At 38.2% G+C, this 19,658-nt stretch overlaps 1 protein-coding gene across 1 annotated transcript; it reads right to left on the minus strand.

The window, feature by feature from the left end:
- Window positions 1–8,222: 8,222 nt before the first annotated feature.
- On the minus strand, window positions 8,223–19,613 carry LOC131131615 (lysoplasmalogenase-like protein TMEM86A). The gene is made up of 3 exons (XM_058076464.1): window positions 19,451–19,613; window positions 11,452–11,716; window positions 8,223–9,779 (listed from the first exon to the last, which is right to left on the minus strand). Exons 1-3 carry the CDS (start codon window positions 19,469–19,471, stop codon window positions 9,352–9,354), a joined length of 714 nt encoding a protein of 237 aa, XP_057932447.1. The 5' UTR covers window positions 19,472–19,613; the 3' UTR covers window positions 8,223–9,351.
- Between the last annotated feature and the right edge of the window lie 45 nt (window positions 19,614–19,658).

A 19,658-nucleotide genomic window follows, 5' to 3' on the forward strand; every position in this document is an offset into this window, starting at 1 on the left:
CAAAAATATTTGATTTACAAATATATAAAGACATTTGCTGAAATGTATTTGTCACGGCGGGGCCAAGAAGCAATTAAAGGGGACTTTCAGTGAGCAACCAGTGCACTCACAATGAGATTATCAACCCATTGGGAAAAGCAGGAGATCATTATATATTTACAAAAAAAACTTACAAAGAACACTAAGCTCATCACACAGCAACTTAACACTCAAAAGGTATACCTTAAAATGTTTTTTTTTAAACTCTTTTATGGTTTTACCATAATGCATTTCATTCTAGCGACTCATTCATTGAGGAGCTGCAATGACGTCAGCCTCCCTCTGGGTTCTGGGCTCCTTTTCTATGCTGCTTATCCTCCAATGAAATGCTTTGCTCAGACCAAATGCTTTGTGGGAAAACTTGAATTTAACTACAAAAATATTTGATTCATAAATATATAAAGACATTTGCTGAAATTTATTTTTATTTAACTTTTCTGACCTATAAATGTAGTTAGAATGTTGTATTCTCATGTTAAACAAAATAACGAGGTTTGCACATTTGGAAGTAGAAGAAAGAGGCGAACTTCCCAACACTACAACTATGTTCATGTATCACTTTTATGCCACCATTCAGCATAATTTGCGTTTTTTTTTTTTTTTTTTTAATGGCGTGCTTCGAAATGATCCTCTACAGACGTTTTGGAAGAAGAATGGAGCTCTTTGACGGTACAAGCTTGGCAGTGAATGAATGTCACACATTTGGAGAAAACTGGCAAGCGGTGGAGAAAACAGATGAATGAAAGAGAAAAAAAAAAAAGGGGAGAGAAGTCTGGGTGGCCCTAATAGAGGACGCTTTCCCACCTCGGGCCAGACAACAGAATGCAGCTCTTACGAGGAAAGAGCTGTGTGTTGGTTCCGCTGCTGCTGACGCATAAAAGAACCCTGTTCAATATCCACTGGACTCGGGAGTGTGGAGTGCGGTTCTTAGCTTTGGACAGAAGGAAACACAAACTGACGGACGTTGCATTGTCATTGCATTTATTTCTCCGTTACACGTTCACATTCATAGCAGCTTCACTACAACATAGAAACTATATTTTCTATTACAGTCTTGAAATCATTCAATCACAATCATGGACAATAAAGGAAAATATACAGCATAAAAACAAAGGGAAACATTTTTTCTTTCATTAAATAATAATTAAATGATACATATTTATGGCTATTTGTGGGGAAAAAACACTCCTCCATCAAGCCTATGTTGCTTATTTGAAAAAAAAAATAATAAAATGCAACACTGTGAGGTCTGAAACACTTCCACTTATGAAAAAAAATAAAAATTTATTGTGCTTCAATAATCATGTATGCTTGGCCTATATTAGCATCAACTCATACAATCTGATTCATCTTGAAAAGAAAATGATTGCATTGTTTTTTTTATGAATTTAGGCCCAAAAGTCAGTCATGGTTTTCAGAGTTAGACTCTAAAGGGGATGGGTAGCTCGACGTCACACAATAAAGTGGCTAAAGACTGTAATCAGTTGTGATTGACAGTCATAAAAATTAATATTTTGTAGTTTTTTAGTTGGGCTGCACGGTGGTCGAGTGGTTAGCGCGCAGACCTCACAGCGAGGACACCCGAGTTCAATCCCACCCTTTTTGCATGTTCGCATGTTCGTGCATGCGTGGGTTTTGCGACTCCAAATTGTCCATAGGTACGAATGTGAGTGTGAATGGTTGTTTGTCTATATGTGCCCTGTGATTGGCTGGCCACCAGTCCAGGGTGTACCCCGCCTCTTGCCCGAAGACAGCTGGGATAGGCTCCAGCTACCCCGCGACCCTTGTGAGTATAAGCGGTACAAAATGAATGAATGAATGAATACTGGTCATGTTACTTGGCTGCACGGTGATCAAGTGGTTAGCGCGCAGGCCACACAGCTAGGAGACCGGAGTTTGATTCCACCCTCGGCTATCTCTGTGTGTAGTTTGCATGTTCTCCCCGTGCATGCGTGGGTTTTCTCCGGGTACTCCGGTTTCCTCCCACATTCCAAAAACATGTTAGGTTAATTAGCGACTCCAAATTGTCCATAGGTATGAATGTGAGTGTGAATGGTTGTTTGTCTATATGTGCCCTGTGATTGGCTGGCCACCAGTCCAGGGTGTACCCCGCCTCTTGCCCGAAGACAGCTGGGATAGGCTCCAGCAACCCTTGTGAGGATAAGCGGTAGAAAATGAATGAATGAATGAATACTGGTTATGTTACTTGGCTGCACGGTGATCAAGTGGTTAGTGCGCAGGCCACACAGCTAGGAGACCGGAGTTTGATTCCACCCTCGGCTATCTCTGTGTGGAGTTTGCATGTTCTTCCCGTGCATGCGTGGGTTTTCTCCGGGTACTCCGGTTTCCTCCCACATTCCAAAAACATGCTAGGTTAATTAGCCACTCCAAATTGTCCATAGGTATGAATGTGAGTGTGAATGGTTGTTTGTCTATATGTGCCCTGTGATTGTCTGGGATAGGCTCCAGCAACATTTGTGAGGATAAGCGGTAGAAAATGAATGAAAAAATGAATAAAAGCAGAGTGCATGGGTTCGATTCCCAGCTAGCTTTCCATCAGGAAGGATTTCAAATGTAAAAAGTAAGCCAAAACCGTTCATGCGATAAACCAAAAAACTGTATGTCATGTAAAAATATTTTCTCTTTGTTTTTCTCAAGCTGCTGAACCTCCCCTGAAACCAGCCCTTGTCTTCATACAGTTTTTTTTACAGTCTTTTTTTCACTTTCTTGAGTCATTTTCGAGTCACAGATACAAAGACAAAAATCCCTTTCATTGCAAATTTGGGGTTGTGTATGATCAATATCGTTTTTAATTGCACACCATAAAAATATTGAAAGGCAGTCAAAGTCTTAAACTATAATAACTTCCATCATCGTAGAACCCAAAGAGAGCAACAATCAAAGTGCATGTCAAAAACCTGTACCTTTATACTACACCAGCTACTGGCTCTGGATCAATACTAACAGTCCTGGACAGTCCAGGACAGACCCAAATACCCCGGTCCGCTTTCAGGTCCCTTTTTGTCTGCTTGCACAAAGCTCACAACAACAGGACTGTTGACAGGCCGAGGTAACGTAACAATCCTGTCCGCCATTTGTGGGAGGCTAATGGAGACGCAGCGTTATATTTCACCTCCTCGTCCAATTCTAGCGACATTATCAGTCAACACATAAAGAGGAAAAACAACATAGCATACTAGCGGTACTGCCAAATACATATACTGTATCGGAGAAATGACACCGAAGGACTTAGCTTTGGTTATTTGTGCTGTACAGCAATTTAAAACGAACTGGCAGCTTTCTGACTCCAGCAGGCATAGTTGTGGGTTGTCGAACAAAAATAACCGTAGAAAGAGTTCATCTCAGCCGAGAGCACACAAGAACGAAGCTCCTGGAGTGTTATATAAATTCCCTACATAGTACAAGATGAGTAAGAATTCCAGACTTTTCTTTTTTCCTACCATGTTTTCGTCCCGAGGCTTGAGCCAAAACAAAAAAACTACATAAATGAGGAAGAGTGGACGAGCGGGTATGAGTTGAAACGCTGCATGGACAAATTAAAAAGACAAGCGGGTCACGCTGATGGGTCGGACTGACAAAGCAAATATACCGACAAGACGCTGACGGACCAAAAGCAGATTGAGGAAGTTTCAGGCCAAAACAGTAGCCAGAAATAACTTTAGTCTTTAAGTCGAGTCTACTAGAGTTGCTCAGTCAATAAACCGAAAAACTAGAAGTGTTATCACGATGATCCGCCTGCAGATGTCATGTGACTGCATGAAAATGAAATATCGGTGCATTAACGGAAAACGGTCAAAGATTTCTATTCCAGTATGTTTTGCAAAATACAGCATTCGATTTTTCCGTCCGAATAACTCAACATGTCCTGATACAGTAAACCTCGGATATATCGGAAATTCGCTCACAACGGACAGATAAAAAAGAACCGATTTTTCTGTAATGCATTTCCAATAAAAATTCATTGCATATATCGGATTTTTTATAACGGATTTCGCCTATTTCGGACAAAATCTCCAGTCCCGTTCCAATGCATTTCCATTAAATTTCCCTCGCATATATCGGATGGCCGCGTCGTGGCGCTCCGATTCGCCGAATCGTGACAGGCCGCTATACGACGTCATTTTTCAGCGTTTGCAGCGTTGCCTGCGCGTCCAGGTACATTGGAAACATAGTCAAGGAAGTGCCTTTTTATAACGGATAAAATCCCATTTACGCATATACCGGATATAAATCCGATATATGCGTAAAACGGACATTTTCCGGTATACGCATATAACGGATTTCGCTTATATCGGACAAAACCAGTGGGAACAATTGAATCCGATATATCCGAGGTTTACTGTACTATGTAAGCAATTGAAAATAAACCCGTCTACTGTGCTTTTATTTTGAATGCCGGTCCTGTCCGGTACAGTATATGTTATGGCGATGTTTCCAGATTGTTGCGAACAGACGGGAAGCTGTGCTGCCTTGTCTTTTTCTTCATAAAAGTTAAATTACAGGAAATCTATGCGACTTTCCCGAAGAAAAATCAAACGCTTAACAGGCATAATAAAGGATTGAACAAAGGGGCATAAGTACAGCAATTGAAATAGTGAAAATTAAATGTCAATTTCAGACCTCGATTTGAGTGTGTTTTGCTTTTTCTTTGGCTTTTTCCAGCAGCACTGAATCAAAAAAAAAAAAACAACCAGTCGACAAGAACGAGAGAAAGACTCCATCTTTGCCCGTCACTGAAGTCATTTAAGTTGTATTATTCGTTTTAATGATTTTTTACATCTTAAAATTACCAGTGTTAAACTCTTTTAATAAAATTAAAATGTAACTTAAAAACAGCTTGTACAATTAATTTAAGTTTTATGATGGCAGAACGGTTTAGGCCTATTTTTATAATTAATAAGTGGAATAAGTGTTTGGATACTTAATGTATACAAACTAAAATGACCCAATCAGCTTCAATATCAGCCATAAGTATATATGGCTATATATATATATATATATACAGCCATAATATCCAGTAGTGTAATAATGACTCCATCCAGCCTTAAGCTGGTTGTATGCAACACATGCACACAAAAACATGCCTGGAATATAATTAGTATATATAAGTACACATTGATATCTGAAGACAGTTGCAGTATTTTTATATCGTCAATCAGACGCTTCATTCTAACAGTAAAACGGTGACGCAATATCTGTGATATTCCTGTCATTTCGGGGGGCGAAAAATGATATTTTGGCGTCATTCGCCATGATGCAAAACTCAATGTGTTTGTGTGTGGACGGGCAAAATGCAGTTTTTTTGGTTTGTGTCATAAGAAATGTGCAACATTATGTTTTTAAATCTTATTTACAGTAACAACAGAACATGATGTTATTGACTTACGAGTATTAATGTCATTGCGTGCAGTGGTAGACATACGTGGTAGACTACTACTGTACAGAGTAGCGACAATCTAAAAAAAAAGTAATAAAATAAGGTACAAAAATGAAATGTATGGAAAACACTGTGATAGTATCCAAGGTGGAAAGATGAGATACTAGATACAAGACAAACTACAGTAAACCTCGGATATATCGGACTCGGATATATCGGAAATTCGCTCACAACGGACAGATAAAAAAGAACCGATTTTTCTGTAATGCATTTCCAATAAAAATTCATTGCATATATCGGATTTTTTATAGCGGATTTCGCCTATTTCCGACAAAATCTCCAGTCCCGTTCCAATGCATTTCCATGAAATTTCCCTGGCATATATCGGATGGCCGCATCGTGGCGCTCCGATTCGCCGAATCGTGACAGGCCGCTATACGACGTCATTTGCAGCGTTTGCAGCGTTGCCTGCGCGTCCAGGTACATTGGAAACATAGTCAAGGAAGTGCCTTTTTATAACGGATAAAATCCCATTTACGCATATACCGGATATAAATCCGATATATGCGTAAAACGGACATTTTCCGGTACACGCATATAACGGATTTCGCTTATATCGGACAAAACCAGTGGGAACAATTGAATCCGATATATCCGAGGTTTACTGTACTAACAAAAGCAAAAAAACTATTAATTTGTTAGTTAGCAGGCTACTTCCTGGTAGAGGAAGTATGACATCACAATCCACACCATGGCTGTGTTCGAAACGGCATACTTACCTACTACTCATTTTTACTTTTTGCGATTTTTGAGTATGCAAGAAGTTTTCGGATGTATACTGCATTCGCCAGAAATGTACTACTCACACAAAAAAAAAAAAACGTTGGCTGAACACTGAGCAGCAGGATGGACCAAAACGGCGGTGTCAAGTAGGATATATTGCGAGTTGGTTCGCTTCTTGTTTTCAAAGTAAAAGCACTGATTTATCACTATGTTTTTTTTGTATGAGAAAAGTAAGAGGGTGTTTTATTTTGTGAAAAAAAAACCTGCTCACTTTAGCTAGCTTAAATTTTGACGATTTCGTCCGAACGAAATTGTAAACGGTTGGTATTTGGACAAATAAATGGCAAACTCGGGATCTAAACGAGTATTTCGAGAATTTCTTGCCTGATTAAAAAAAAAAATCTCAATAAAGTGATGTATTTAAAGAGTTTAGAGCGAAAGTCTGATGTCTGATGGATTGAGTTTGCAGTAGAGTGTGGACAGTATGTAGTACTTAGTATGCGGTTTCGAACACAGCCATTGTCCCATGTGCCACACCACAACAACGTTTTGCATTATCCTGTTCACGACCAAAACCCCAACCAAAGCGGTCTTGGTTTTCATTCCTCGGTACAACTGTACCAGTTCCAGCAATATCAATTTCAGTCAACATTCAAAATATTTACCTATGAGAGCATGGACTGCCTGATCACTTCCAATAACGCCATGGACTTCCTCTCATAATGTGCAATGCCCACATTTGCGGGTCTGTTTCGACTCATTCATTCGCTTCAATCGTTCAGTTCGAAAGAATTGAATCCTAGGAAGAGTAAGAACAACACTTACAGCAATACAGCAAATTCATAAAAACCCTACCTTCCCCAAGCAAAACCAGTACTCGCCTCACGATATACTAGTACTCAATCACAAAAGTGGCTGATTCAGTCACGTCAGTTTCCTCCCTTCTGCCTTCCCACCTCTATGCTTCATTTCTAGTTTTTCAGTGGCGAGAAAGAACTTAGTCCGATGTGTTGCTGAGGTTGTTGAATAAGTTCAATAACGGACCAAACAAAGCAATATGGTTGTTTGCGCGTGGAACGGAAGGGACTACAATTAATTCAACAGCTCCTGACAGCACTTTTTGGGGGAAATTTTGCCCATCATTCCTAATCCTTATGTGAAACATGACCACGTATTTATTTTCTGTGCATATGAGCTAGCTAACAATGCATATCATTGGGACATATGAACCTGTTTTGACTACAAAGCCCTCTAAAAAAAAATTAAAACGTTTTATTATTTAAAATACATCCTGTGATCATGCATACATCGATGATAAAATGATGCTAATACTGTAATCTTGCCGCGATTTGTTGATTTAAAACATTCTTCATGGGGCACACTGATTTAGCCCAGGAGCTAACACTACTTCCGTGAACAACAGCAGCACAAAAACATGACAGTCACTTGCAATATCAGCTCTCGTTGAGATGGCTGTATCTTCCAGCACAAAACTGACAGCAAACAAACATCTTTTTTGAGTCTTTGTAGCGAAATCGAGAGCTAAGTAGCGTTGCTAGCTAAGACTAGCGGCTAGCAAGGTGTTGTGTTACACCGCCAGATGTAGTTTTTCATGTTAGCTGCTACGATAACGGCTAGAAAAACTATATCTGGCGGTGTAACACAACGCCTTACTAGCTCAGACTAGCGGCTAGCAAGGCGTTGTGTTACACCGCCAGATATAGTTTTTCATGTTAGCTGCTACGATAACGGCTAGAAAAACTATATCTGGCGGTGTCACACAACGCCTTACTAGCTGAGACTAGCGGCTAGCAAGGCGTTGTGTTACACCGCCAGATGTAGTTTTTCATGTTAGCTGCTACAATAACGGCTAGAAAAACTATATCTGGCGGTGTAACACAACGCCTTACTAGCTGAGACTAGCGGCTAGCAAGGCGTTGTGTGACACCGCCAGATATCGTTTTTCATGTTAGCTGCTACAATAACGGCTAGAAAAACTATATCTGGCGGTGTAACACAACGCCTTACTAGCTGAGAGTAGCGGCTAGTAACACAACGCCTTACTAGCTGAGACTAGCGGCTAGCAAGGCGTTGTGTTACACCGCCAGATGTAGTTTTTCATGTTAGCTGCTACGATAACGGCTAGAAAAACTATATCTGGCGGTGTCACACAATGCCTTACTAGGTGAGACTAGCGGCTAGCAAGGCGTTGTGTTACCGTTATCGTTTTTCGTGTTAGTTGCTATAATAACAATATCGCCGTAGCTTGATTAATATATAGTCACTTATGTAAATTGAACACTGTTGGCTTTTTTTTTTGTTTGTTTGTTAGGGCTTTAGCGCCAAAATAGGTACAATAGATCTCATGATGTACATTGTTAGGTAGCTCATATTAACTTGTTTTCTATCATTAGAATGCACAGAAAATGGAAAGAAATGTGTAATATTGTAAATGATGGGCAAAAAGTGTACTTTTCCTTCGAAAATATCATCGTCAATACAGGGTAAGACAGACTAGCATAAGGGGCGGAGCCAAACACGGGCAAATCTGTCATAAATCCCGTTTTTGAGAGGACAAAATCAACAGTTGTAGACCTGGTTGACTGAGACGCTACATAACTAAAAGACAAGGAAATGTTATGAAATTGCATGGAAAAAAAATTAAGTGGATTTTTAAGCGTCTCAAGTCTGGGAACGACGTGGTAAAAGTAATGTACGTACGTGAATGCAACACTTACTGTAAATCCACATGTACATTTGCACCCCCCGTCAAAAAAGGTCCAGAGTGGCATGCACCTCTTAAACGAAAAATAATTACACCTAATACTTTGTAGAGCGGGATAACGATACCGTGCACACATCGTTGGTCAGTCAGTTGCAAGAGGCATTTGAATACCAGGTCGGATTGTTGCTGGAAGAGGCTGAAGATAATACGACCCAACCGCAGCTTCACGGTAAGAAAGAAGTGTGGGGTTATCATACATGGCTGTGGTGCTCCAGTTGCTATGGTAACAATGGAAATGAGGGCTGAGGCTTAGGGATGTGGTAGTGAGATGTGTCCATGATCACCAGGGAAGCGACTACCACCTTGTAGGGGCTCGTAAGCAGGATACCACGGAGACACCGAGTCCTCATATCCTCTTCCTGGCGACCTCCGCATCCTGGCATTCCACAGCTGACAACGCTATCAGCATCTGTGCGGCGTAATACGTCGCCATGATGATGGCACGCGAGTGCGGCACGGGGAAGCAGAACTTGTTGACAGCAATGGTGAGGTCGGACACCATGAAGAGAACGGCGCCAAGGCAGGCCGACAGCTTGGTCCAGGTCCACAGATCGTTGGCTAATTGCAGGCCAGCGATGGCCCTCCAGCCCATGAAGCCGATCAGAGCGATGTAGACGGCCACCAGGTAGGTGAAGGGGCCCGACAGGTAAGGGTAGAGGAGAAAGTAGCTCAGACTGGACACCGCCGTGATCACCAGGCCTGCACACACGTTGAGGGGCTTCATCCCAAACGCAGATGAGTAGAGGATGTGGGTGATGGCAAACATCAGAAGACCTGTGGAATCATATAAACATGAAATGTGACCTTACATCTCATTAGTTAAAGCCATTTGTAGTCATGGTAATGGTAATGGTAATGGTAATGGTAATGGTAATGGTAATGGTAATGGTAATGGTAATGGTAATGGTTTTATTTCATTTGAACATGCATCAGATTACAATTGAGTGCATCCCATAATCAGTTCACAGTTCTACATGTCCAAAAGGAGTAGGAAGAAGCAAAGCTTATTAAATCCTACCCCTCCATCTGGTACTTTTACAATCAGTAACTGTTACATTTGTTCACTTCCTGCTTTCCTAATATAGTTTGAGTTTTAAATTTTTTAATTTTTTAATTTTTTGATTTTTTTATTTTTTATTTTTTATTTTTTATTTTTTATTTTTTATTTTTTATTTTTTATTTTTTATTTTTTATTTTTTATTTTTTATTTTTTATTTTTTATTTTTTATTTTTTATTTTTATTTTTTATTTTTTATTTAAAATTTAAAATTTAAAATTTAAAATTTAAAATTTAAAATTTAAAATTTAAAATTTAAAATTTAAAATTTAAAATTTAAAATTTAAAATTTTTAATTTTTAATTTTTAATTTTTAATTTTTAATTTTTAATTTTTAATTTTTAATTTTTAATTTTTTTTTATTTTTAAAATTTTTAAATTTTTTATTTATTTATTTTTTTAATTTTTTCCAATGACATAATGGGTATTCCCTGAGATCATATTTCTCCTCTCTTGTAGAGAAGTATTGGATGACATTTTTAGCTCATTGGTTATTTTTAGCCTTATGCATTATGAAGATTGAAGTGTTTGTGATTTTAGAAATAAGGACTTAGTATGTTCTCTGTAGGCGGCATTATGAATTATCCTTACTGACCTTTTTTTGCAGTACATTTAGCGAGTGAAGATTACTTTTATAGTTATTAGCCCATATTTCCACACAATAAGTAAGATATGGTAGAACCAGAGAGCAATAAAGAGTGTGGAGTGATTTCTGATTGAGAACAATTTTTTTTGCTTTGTTCAATATTGAAATATTTCTGACCCCCTTATGTTGTATATTTGTAATATGAGGTTTCCAGCTCATATTTTCATCTATTTTGATCCCCAGAAATTTATTTTCAATGTCCACACCGTCTGTTTGTATTTAGCCCTTAACTGGACTAACTGCATGGATTAGAGGAATCGAAAGATTAAATGCTGCCAAAAACTCCAATGTGGGTCATCTCTCACCTATTGTTAGTGTCAATAAAGTTGAACCTTTAGTCCGCTTTAGTCTCCACTGCCGTACCGTGTCATCAACCACTGCAGATATCTGCAGTCCTTAGTTTGAGACCATCAATTTAGAACTGCAGCCTATATAACCGCGGCATCCATAACGATTTATAGCGGACTGCGGCAAAATGCAATTGTCCCTTTATGTCCCTTAAGGTACAAGCAATATTAATGTAGCCTGTAGACCTAATTTCAAGTGCAATGTTGCTTTGTTTTACTGTCTGCTGCATGAAACTTGATGGTAACTTATTGTTTTTAGTGTATTTTATAGCATGGGTCAAAACCGACCCGTTAACATAAGAGATGATACCAGAAAGCTAACACAAGAGGAAGGTTAACGCAGCCCATTCATTTCAAAGTATGCAACTCAGTATGTAGTATACAGTATCTTCTCACCATGGACGAAGTAGCCTTGCTCCTGCCAAATGAGGAAGGCGTCCCCCAGGGCGGAAAAGATGAGTCCAGCCAGGATCTTGCGAGCGCTGGAGTGAGCCCCGAGGAAGCTGAAGCCGTGTGCCAGGAGAAACACCCATAGGCAGAAGATGGGTAGACATTTGATAAGTGCGCTAAACCAAGATGGACTCGAGGTTGGCAGCCACAGGACGAAATAAACACAGGTTGACTTGAAGAACGGCACCAGCTTGGGGCCTTCACTCTTGACCTGGAAACAGCAAAGATACGTCGATCATCATTATAGCCTTAATGTGATGCTATTACGTCCCATTTGTCTATTCTATTATTTATTTATGTCCATAAAATGATCACAGGAAACAATAAGGCCAAGATGAGCAACAAATCAAAAAGTAGTACTTCCCATAAAGTACAAGAGTGGTTTGTGTTGGTACTACAAAAAGCCTCCCCTGCCCTTCTTGTGGTGCCCAATCAGACACGCATGTGTTGTTTTGATGCTGAAGTGAAACAACACGTCTATGCAATTACATGACCGCCTATAACCTTCCTCTTCCTCCTTGGTTTCTTTCCCTTCTTCCTCTTCTACTCATGTCCTTGGGAATTCCTGCCTATGTAAATAGTACTTCTTGTTTCTGTTTAGAATACATGATGCCTGTTGGAGTTACAAAGCAAACAAAGCCACGTTGCCACAGAATCACCCGTGGTTCCGAGAATCGAACATACAAAAGCAAAGGTCAGTGGGTGGTTGGAGCACATGAAGGTTGTTGTTTTTAGTGTGAAAGCTGAGAAAGACGAGATGAGTGGGAGAACGAGTGGTCACAGTAGTGATGGGAAAACTCAGTTCTTTGTACTGACTTGAGTTCTCATGAGGCCGCACGGTGGACTAGTGGTTGGCATGTAGGCCACACAGTCAGGAGATCGGAAAGACCTGGGTTTGATTCTCCACTTGGACGTCCACATTCCAAAAAGATATGTTGCTTTTTTCCCCATCCGGTTAATACATTCATACACATGTAATACTTGCAGTGTAACAGTGTAACGCCATAACAGTGTAAAGACATAACAGTGTAATGACATAAAAGTGTAACGACATAACAGTGCAACGACATAACAGTGTAACCACGTAACAGTGTAACGATGTAACAGTGTAACGATGTAACAGTGTAACGACGTAACAGTGCAATAACGTAACAGTGCAACGACGTAACAGTGCAACGATGTAACAGTGCAACAAAGTAATAGTGTAACAAAGTAACAGTGTAACGCCGCAACAGTGTACGCCGCAACAGTGTAACGCCATAACAGTGTAACGCCATAGCAGTGTAACGCCATAACAGTGTAACGACGTAACAGTGTAACGATGTAACAGTGTAACGACGAAACAGTGCAACAAAGTAATAGTGTAACAAAGTAACAGTGTAACGCCGCAACAGTGAAACAACATTACAGTGCAACAATGTAACAGTGTAACAACGTAACAGTGCAACGACATAACAGTGCAACGACATAACAGTGCAACGACATAACAGTGCAACGACATAACAGCGTAACGACGTAACAGTGCAACGACATAACAGTGCAACGACATAACAGTGCAACGACATAACAGTGCAACGACATAACAGTGCAACGACGTAACAGTGTAACAATGTAACAGTGTAATGACATAACAGTGTAATGATCTAACAGTGTAATGACGTAGCACTGTAACAACGTAGCAGTGTAACAACGTAGCAGTGTAACAACGTAGCAGTGTAACAACATAACAGTGTAACGACGTAACAGTGTAACGACGTAACAGTGTAACGACGTAGCAGTGTAACAACGTAACAGTGTAACAATGTAACAGTGTAACGACGTAGCAGTGTAACGACATAGCAGTGTAACGATGTAACAGTGTAACGACTTAACAGTTGTAATAACGTACCAATGGAATGACTTAACAGTGTAACGACTTAACAGTGTAACGACTTAACAGTGTAACGACTTAACAGTGTAACAACCTAACAGTGACGTCTTAACTGGCTTCCTTATTAAATGTAGCGAGTTAACAGCGACGGGTACACATGATTCCCAATTCAGTAAAACACTCGACTTTTTAATGACTCATTTGTGATTCGCACATCTCTCGGTCAAAGAGCAGTACGACTACGCCTCGTACAAGGGGAAGATGAAAGGGCTGGTACTATTACTATTCAACTATTCAGTGGGAGCATTGAGTGACAAAGCTAAAGCGACACTTTGAAGTGTTCACAAAAGAGGAAGTGGGGCAGAAGAGGGGGAGCGGGCGAATGCATGCACAGTGGAAGGACACTCAGAAGGATAGATGGGAGAAACCATGATGGATCCTCCAGTTTGGTTACAACGAGGGAGACATCTCGATTGATTTTCACTTATTGAAGGCAAACATGAAGGCAGCACGCCAGCTGAAAACTGAAAACAAATGAAAGCTGAAAGCTTCCCTCCCATCAGCGTATAACCTATCACAGACTAAATGCACACAAAAAGGTTATTTATAGCCGTGTTGGCCACAAGTGACCTTGCTGTACTTTACGCCTGTCTGCTATTGTGTCTCCTCATCAGCAGTTCTTTCCTCCTTCCTGTGCAAGTCAGCTCGACTTCTCCCTGCCTCCCCCCCCCCCCCCACCACCACCACCACACCCCCACCTCCTCCACATTACCATTACCGTGTTCACACATTTCCACATGCAGTGCATACACACTTTAGCCAGATAAGCATCGCATTTTACTTTCTGTTTACATTTGCCTCCTGATGCCATTTATTCCAAAACAGAATTAGACTGCGGGACGGCTGAGGGATTTTTCCAGGGAGGGGCCACTGGACACTAAGTGGACTTAAGTGTACTACGAAGCAATGCAACCATCTCTACTCTTTTATGTATGTTTACTTTCCGAATGGGATTATCTTTTCATGTCTGACAGTCAATTATTCATCTATAAGATTAGGATAATAAGCAGACATTTTAAATGAAAAACAGCATTAAAACCAACATGAGTGGCTCATGAACAAACACCCTCGTGAACAACAACAACAACAACAACAACAACAACAACAACACAATCATCAGTGACTTGCAGTGAGTGTTTCATTCAAGTAAGGCAGGAAGTCAAGTCACTCTCGTTACCTTTGCTCTAATTTATGCTGTGTCAGAGGAAAACAATGAGTAGAGTAAGTGGACACACCGAAGAATAGCAGGATTACTTTGATTCATATTTCAAAACATTCAGCCGGTATTGTAATTAAATAAAAAAAAACACAATTATGTTTGGGTTGAAAGAATTAAGATAAAAAAAAACATCTTTGTGCAAATGTATGGGATTGAATTATATAGTACATATACAGTGCCTCTAGTTCTTAGCAGAATAGAATAACTCATACTGTATATCGGGGTCCCAAACATGCGGCCCGCGGGCCAAATGTGGCCCGCAGTACACTAGTTTGAGGCCCCCCGCCTTGATATGAAAGTTTAATGTTAGTGCGGCCCGCGCAAGTTTGATATGGATGCTGTATGGTATCATGTACCCAGAAAAAATTATTACGTTTGATTAATGTTCATGTTAAAGGTTAAATAACTGTTAATAGTTATCCTTCCTATTCGTGTGGAAGTGGTAAGTTTTTTTTGCTATTTAAGTTTAAAGGAAATAACTTGAAGGCTACCGTTTAGGTCGCTAGCTCTCTAGTTTGCGAGTTAGCATGTGTCTCAAGACCCTGCAGTTGCGCAATATGTTGTAAATAAAAAAAAAAGTATAAATGTGACTATAGTCGTGTTTTGTCATGTCTACAGGGCTCTAATAATGCTTTGTTCATTTTAATCTGAAAAAAATAATTAATATGTGGTTAATTAAGTTTTTATTATTTGCCGTTTTATTATTATTATTATATTGATTTATTACTGATTGATTGAATTTCTTTATTCTTGATTGGTTTATTTATTTTTCATCTTATTTTGTGCAGAAAAATTAAAATTAATTAGTTGCTGTGCTGTGTTGCTGTGCTGAGACAGCAGGGTACCGGTATATGTCCATCAGGGAGGGGCCAGAACAGGCTATATCTTCTGTGCTTCTTTAACTACTTGGTGAAGATGAAGGCAAGGCTGGCCACAATAAAAGGCCTATGCAAAATGTGCACCCATTGAGCGTGTTTGGGATGCTCTACATTTACATTTGAAGCAAACGGTGGTCACAACAGATACCCTCTGGACATACAGTATGGCCTTTTATTGTGGCCAACCAAAAGACACACGTGCAAAATAATCACGGAGTCGCTATTTCCATCAGCGATAACCAACTAAAATGCATTTTTTGGAATGAATAATTCATGAGGTGTGGTTGGGGTGGGGCACAAATATCCACTCCATTATCTCTTCAGCTTTAAATGCACACGCACCCACATTGAAAACAAATGTCACAGCCATTGCCAAACAACGCTTTTCATAACTCTTACCATTAACAATGAATGAGTTCTTCCTCAGCCCAAGCTACATGATACATTTTATAGAAATTGCCGAGGTAGTATTTCACCAAGCAAACAAACCATAATACAAGATAATACAAGATAATACAAGGTGTGTCTTAACATAAATAAACACAGATACAGTACTGAATGAAATCCCATAGGTAAGCCAATACGCATCCGTTATTCATGCTGACTCACATGTTACTCAAGTGTCACCGCATGGCATCATTTTTCAATATGTGGCCAGGTGGAAAAAGTCTGGACACGCTTAACTTATGATATTTATGTCATGGGACGAAAGGCTGCACAGTAAGGAACATATGAATAAAGTAAGTTTGATTGGGCAACTTTTATGACTTATAACATGATATATCTTAAACATTACCCAAACCATAATTGTTGAATACTAGGTTAGGTGGATGGATGGATGGATGGATAGATAATAATCTGTACAAATAATTTGTACAAATAATTTAATTTTGAATAAATAATAATATAAAATAAATAAATAAATAAAACATAATAAAATAATAATATAAAATAATAATATAAAAATACTGCTATACAGTATTTTCACAAAAAAGCTTGTAAAACATACTTCTAAAGAACACCATAAATAAATAAACAAACAAACAAACAAATAAATAAATAAATCATAATAAATAAAATAATAATGTAAAATAATAATATAAAAATACTGGTATACAGTATTTTCACAAAAAGCTTGTGAAACATACTTCTAAAGAACACCGTAAATAAATAAATAAATAAATAAATAAATAATATAAAATAATAATATAAAAATACTGCTATACAGTATTTTCACAAAAGCTTGTAAAACATACTTCCAAAGAACACCATAAATAAATAAACAAACAAACAAACAAAAGAATAAATAAATAAATAAAACATAATAAATAAAATAATAATATAAAATAATAATATAAAAATACTGCTATACAGTATTTTCACAAAAAGCTTGTGAAACATACTTCTAAAGAACACCGTAAATAAATAAATAAATAAATAAATAAAACATAATAAAATAATAATATAAAATAATAATATAAAAATACTGCTATGCAGTATTTTCACAAAAAGCTTGTAAAACATACTTCTAAAGAACACTGTAAATAAATAAATGAATAAATAATACATAATAATACATAATAATTTAAATAATAATATAAAAATACTGCTATACAGTATTGTCACAAAAGCTTGTAAAACATACTTCTAAAGAGCACCGTAAATAAATAAATTAATAAATAATAAAATAATAATATAAAAATACTGCTATACAGCATTTTCACAAAAAGCTTGTAAAACATACTTCTAAAGAGCACCGTAAATAAATAAATAAATAAAAATACTGCTATACAGTATTTTCACAAAAGCTTGTAAAACATACTTCTAAAGAGCACCGTTGTCACATACACTTAGTGAGAGAACAGAGCGGAGAGACATGTGTCATTTCTGCATGTCAACACTCGTCTTTGTCTTTGGTTCACATCGTCTTCACATCTGACCTCAAGTGAACCAAACCCCACCAGAATTTACTTGAAAGCGAACCAAAACTCATCTCTCAGGTCTTTTGAACCAAATCACACACAAAACGCTAATAGATGATTGCAATTGATGATTTCTGTACGCTGTGTTGACATAAACATTCGTCCTGAGTTGAACTTGAGCCAGCGCCTCTATTTCAGACATCACATGACGCTACTTTCCATCTCATTGTAATCCGGGGGGGGCCTTGGCTGGGTCTAAATTAATTTGACAAATTCACACTGCTTGTCGCTATGGGAACTGGTCCGGCCGGCATGCATTCTTTCACACAGGCTGCCCTCACAGTAATCACACCGGCTTCACATGAGGGACCGAGTTACAACACTCCATCCTTCATGGCCCCTGCTAAGAGGCTAACCTTTCCTCGCAGCTCAGTTGTTAAGTAAGACGATGCTGGGGAGACTTGAATTATTCACGTTGCTGACACAATTGTTTGTTGCCATCTTTCCTTTGTGGCACTTTGATCAATATTGGATGGGATTAATGGGCTCGCCTCAGCTAAACACTCGGGATGGGCGTATTGGTCTAAATATTAATTATATCAATATCGGGAAATAAAGTAATAAAGTCGGTGAATGTACATATTAATAGCAAAATCCAAGTAAAATAACCATTGACTAATTAATTTATTTTTTTAATTTACCAGAGCGATAACATTAGTATTAGGGATACAATATAAATAAATAATACATAATAATACATAATAAATTTAATAATAATATAAAAATACGGCTATACAGTATTTTTGCAAAAAGCTTGTAAAACATACTTCTAAAGAGCACCGTAAATAAATAAATAAATACATTAAATTAATAAATAAGACATAATAAATAAAATAATAATATAAAAACACTGCTATACAGTATTTTATTTTTCTATATTTTTCTATTTTACTATAACATTAGTATTAGGGATACACAGTGTTTTTTTCAGGCAAATACCAACAACTTTGATATCCAATAATTTTGTAATAGCTAATGTAGATTTAAATTAGTTTGTACACACCTGGATGTAAAGTGTCTATACAAATAAAATGTATTATTATTATTATTAAGAACAACACAAACAAATTCTTCCCCCATTTTGAAACTACTCAAGTAAAAAAAATAGCAATACCGATCCTGTATTTACTTAAATAAATTATAATTACAATTAAACTAATAACTTATAACTCAAGTTATAATTAAATAATTATTATTAAATTAAATATTAATTATATCAATATTGGGAAATAAAGTAGTCAAGCCAGTGAATGTACATATTAATACCAAAATCCAAGTAAAATAACCATTGACTAATGCTTCAATTTACCACATAACATTACTATTAGGGATACACTGTGTTTTTTTCAGGCAAATACCAATAACTTTGATAACCAATAATTTTGTAATAGCTAATGTAGACAAACTGTACATATAGATTAGGCCTCACTAAATATCAACAATTTAAAGGCACAGTCACCAAATTCTTCCCCCATTTTGAAACTGCTCAAGTAAAAAAAAAAAGAAGCAATATTTACTTGTTTATATTTACTTGTGACTATATTAAAACCAAAATGTTAACTTTAACGCCACCGCTACTATAGCATGTACAAAACATTCAAGGGACGCCGAGCAGCGTACAGCGCATGCGTCGTTCCGAAGCACAGGAAAGAAAAACAGACAAAAAAAGGTAGTCACGTGACATTTTTTGCCTTTAGTCAGTGCCTTTCGGAATTGATGGAACCGTCCCGCACTTGCTGCGGTAACTTGCCAGTGTCACATAAATACCTGTACGTTCACAACGTAATAACATTGGCATGACATTCCCCGCCATACACATTATTAGACGCCGGGAACACAGTGAAGCCTTTAATAAGCATGTCTGCCTTTTATTTACGGGAACGCTGTAATAATCAAACTAGCAAACGTCAGCGCTTACTTTGGCCGTGATACTCACCACAGTGACCGGAGAAACCATCTCGATAACGACTGATGAAAGCGACAGATAAGCAGGTTTACGTCCAGTCCTCTTGTTTATGTTCGGATTGAGAGAGAAAGAGATGCCGATTGTTTTTGTCCTCTCTCCGGTGGGCGGTCTGACGTCCGGTGGGCGGGGAGTGGCTTGTCCCTACTAGCCAATAGGAGCAGAGATTCGTCGGATAGTG

Source organism: Doryrhamphus excisus, chromosome 6, assembly GCF_030265055.1.
Source record: "Doryrhamphus excisus isolate RoL2022-K1 chromosome 6, RoL_Dexc_1.0, whole genome shotgun sequence".
Lineage (NCBI taxonomy): Eukaryota > Metazoa > Chordata > Actinopteri > Syngnathiformes > Syngnathidae > Doryrhamphus > Doryrhamphus excisus.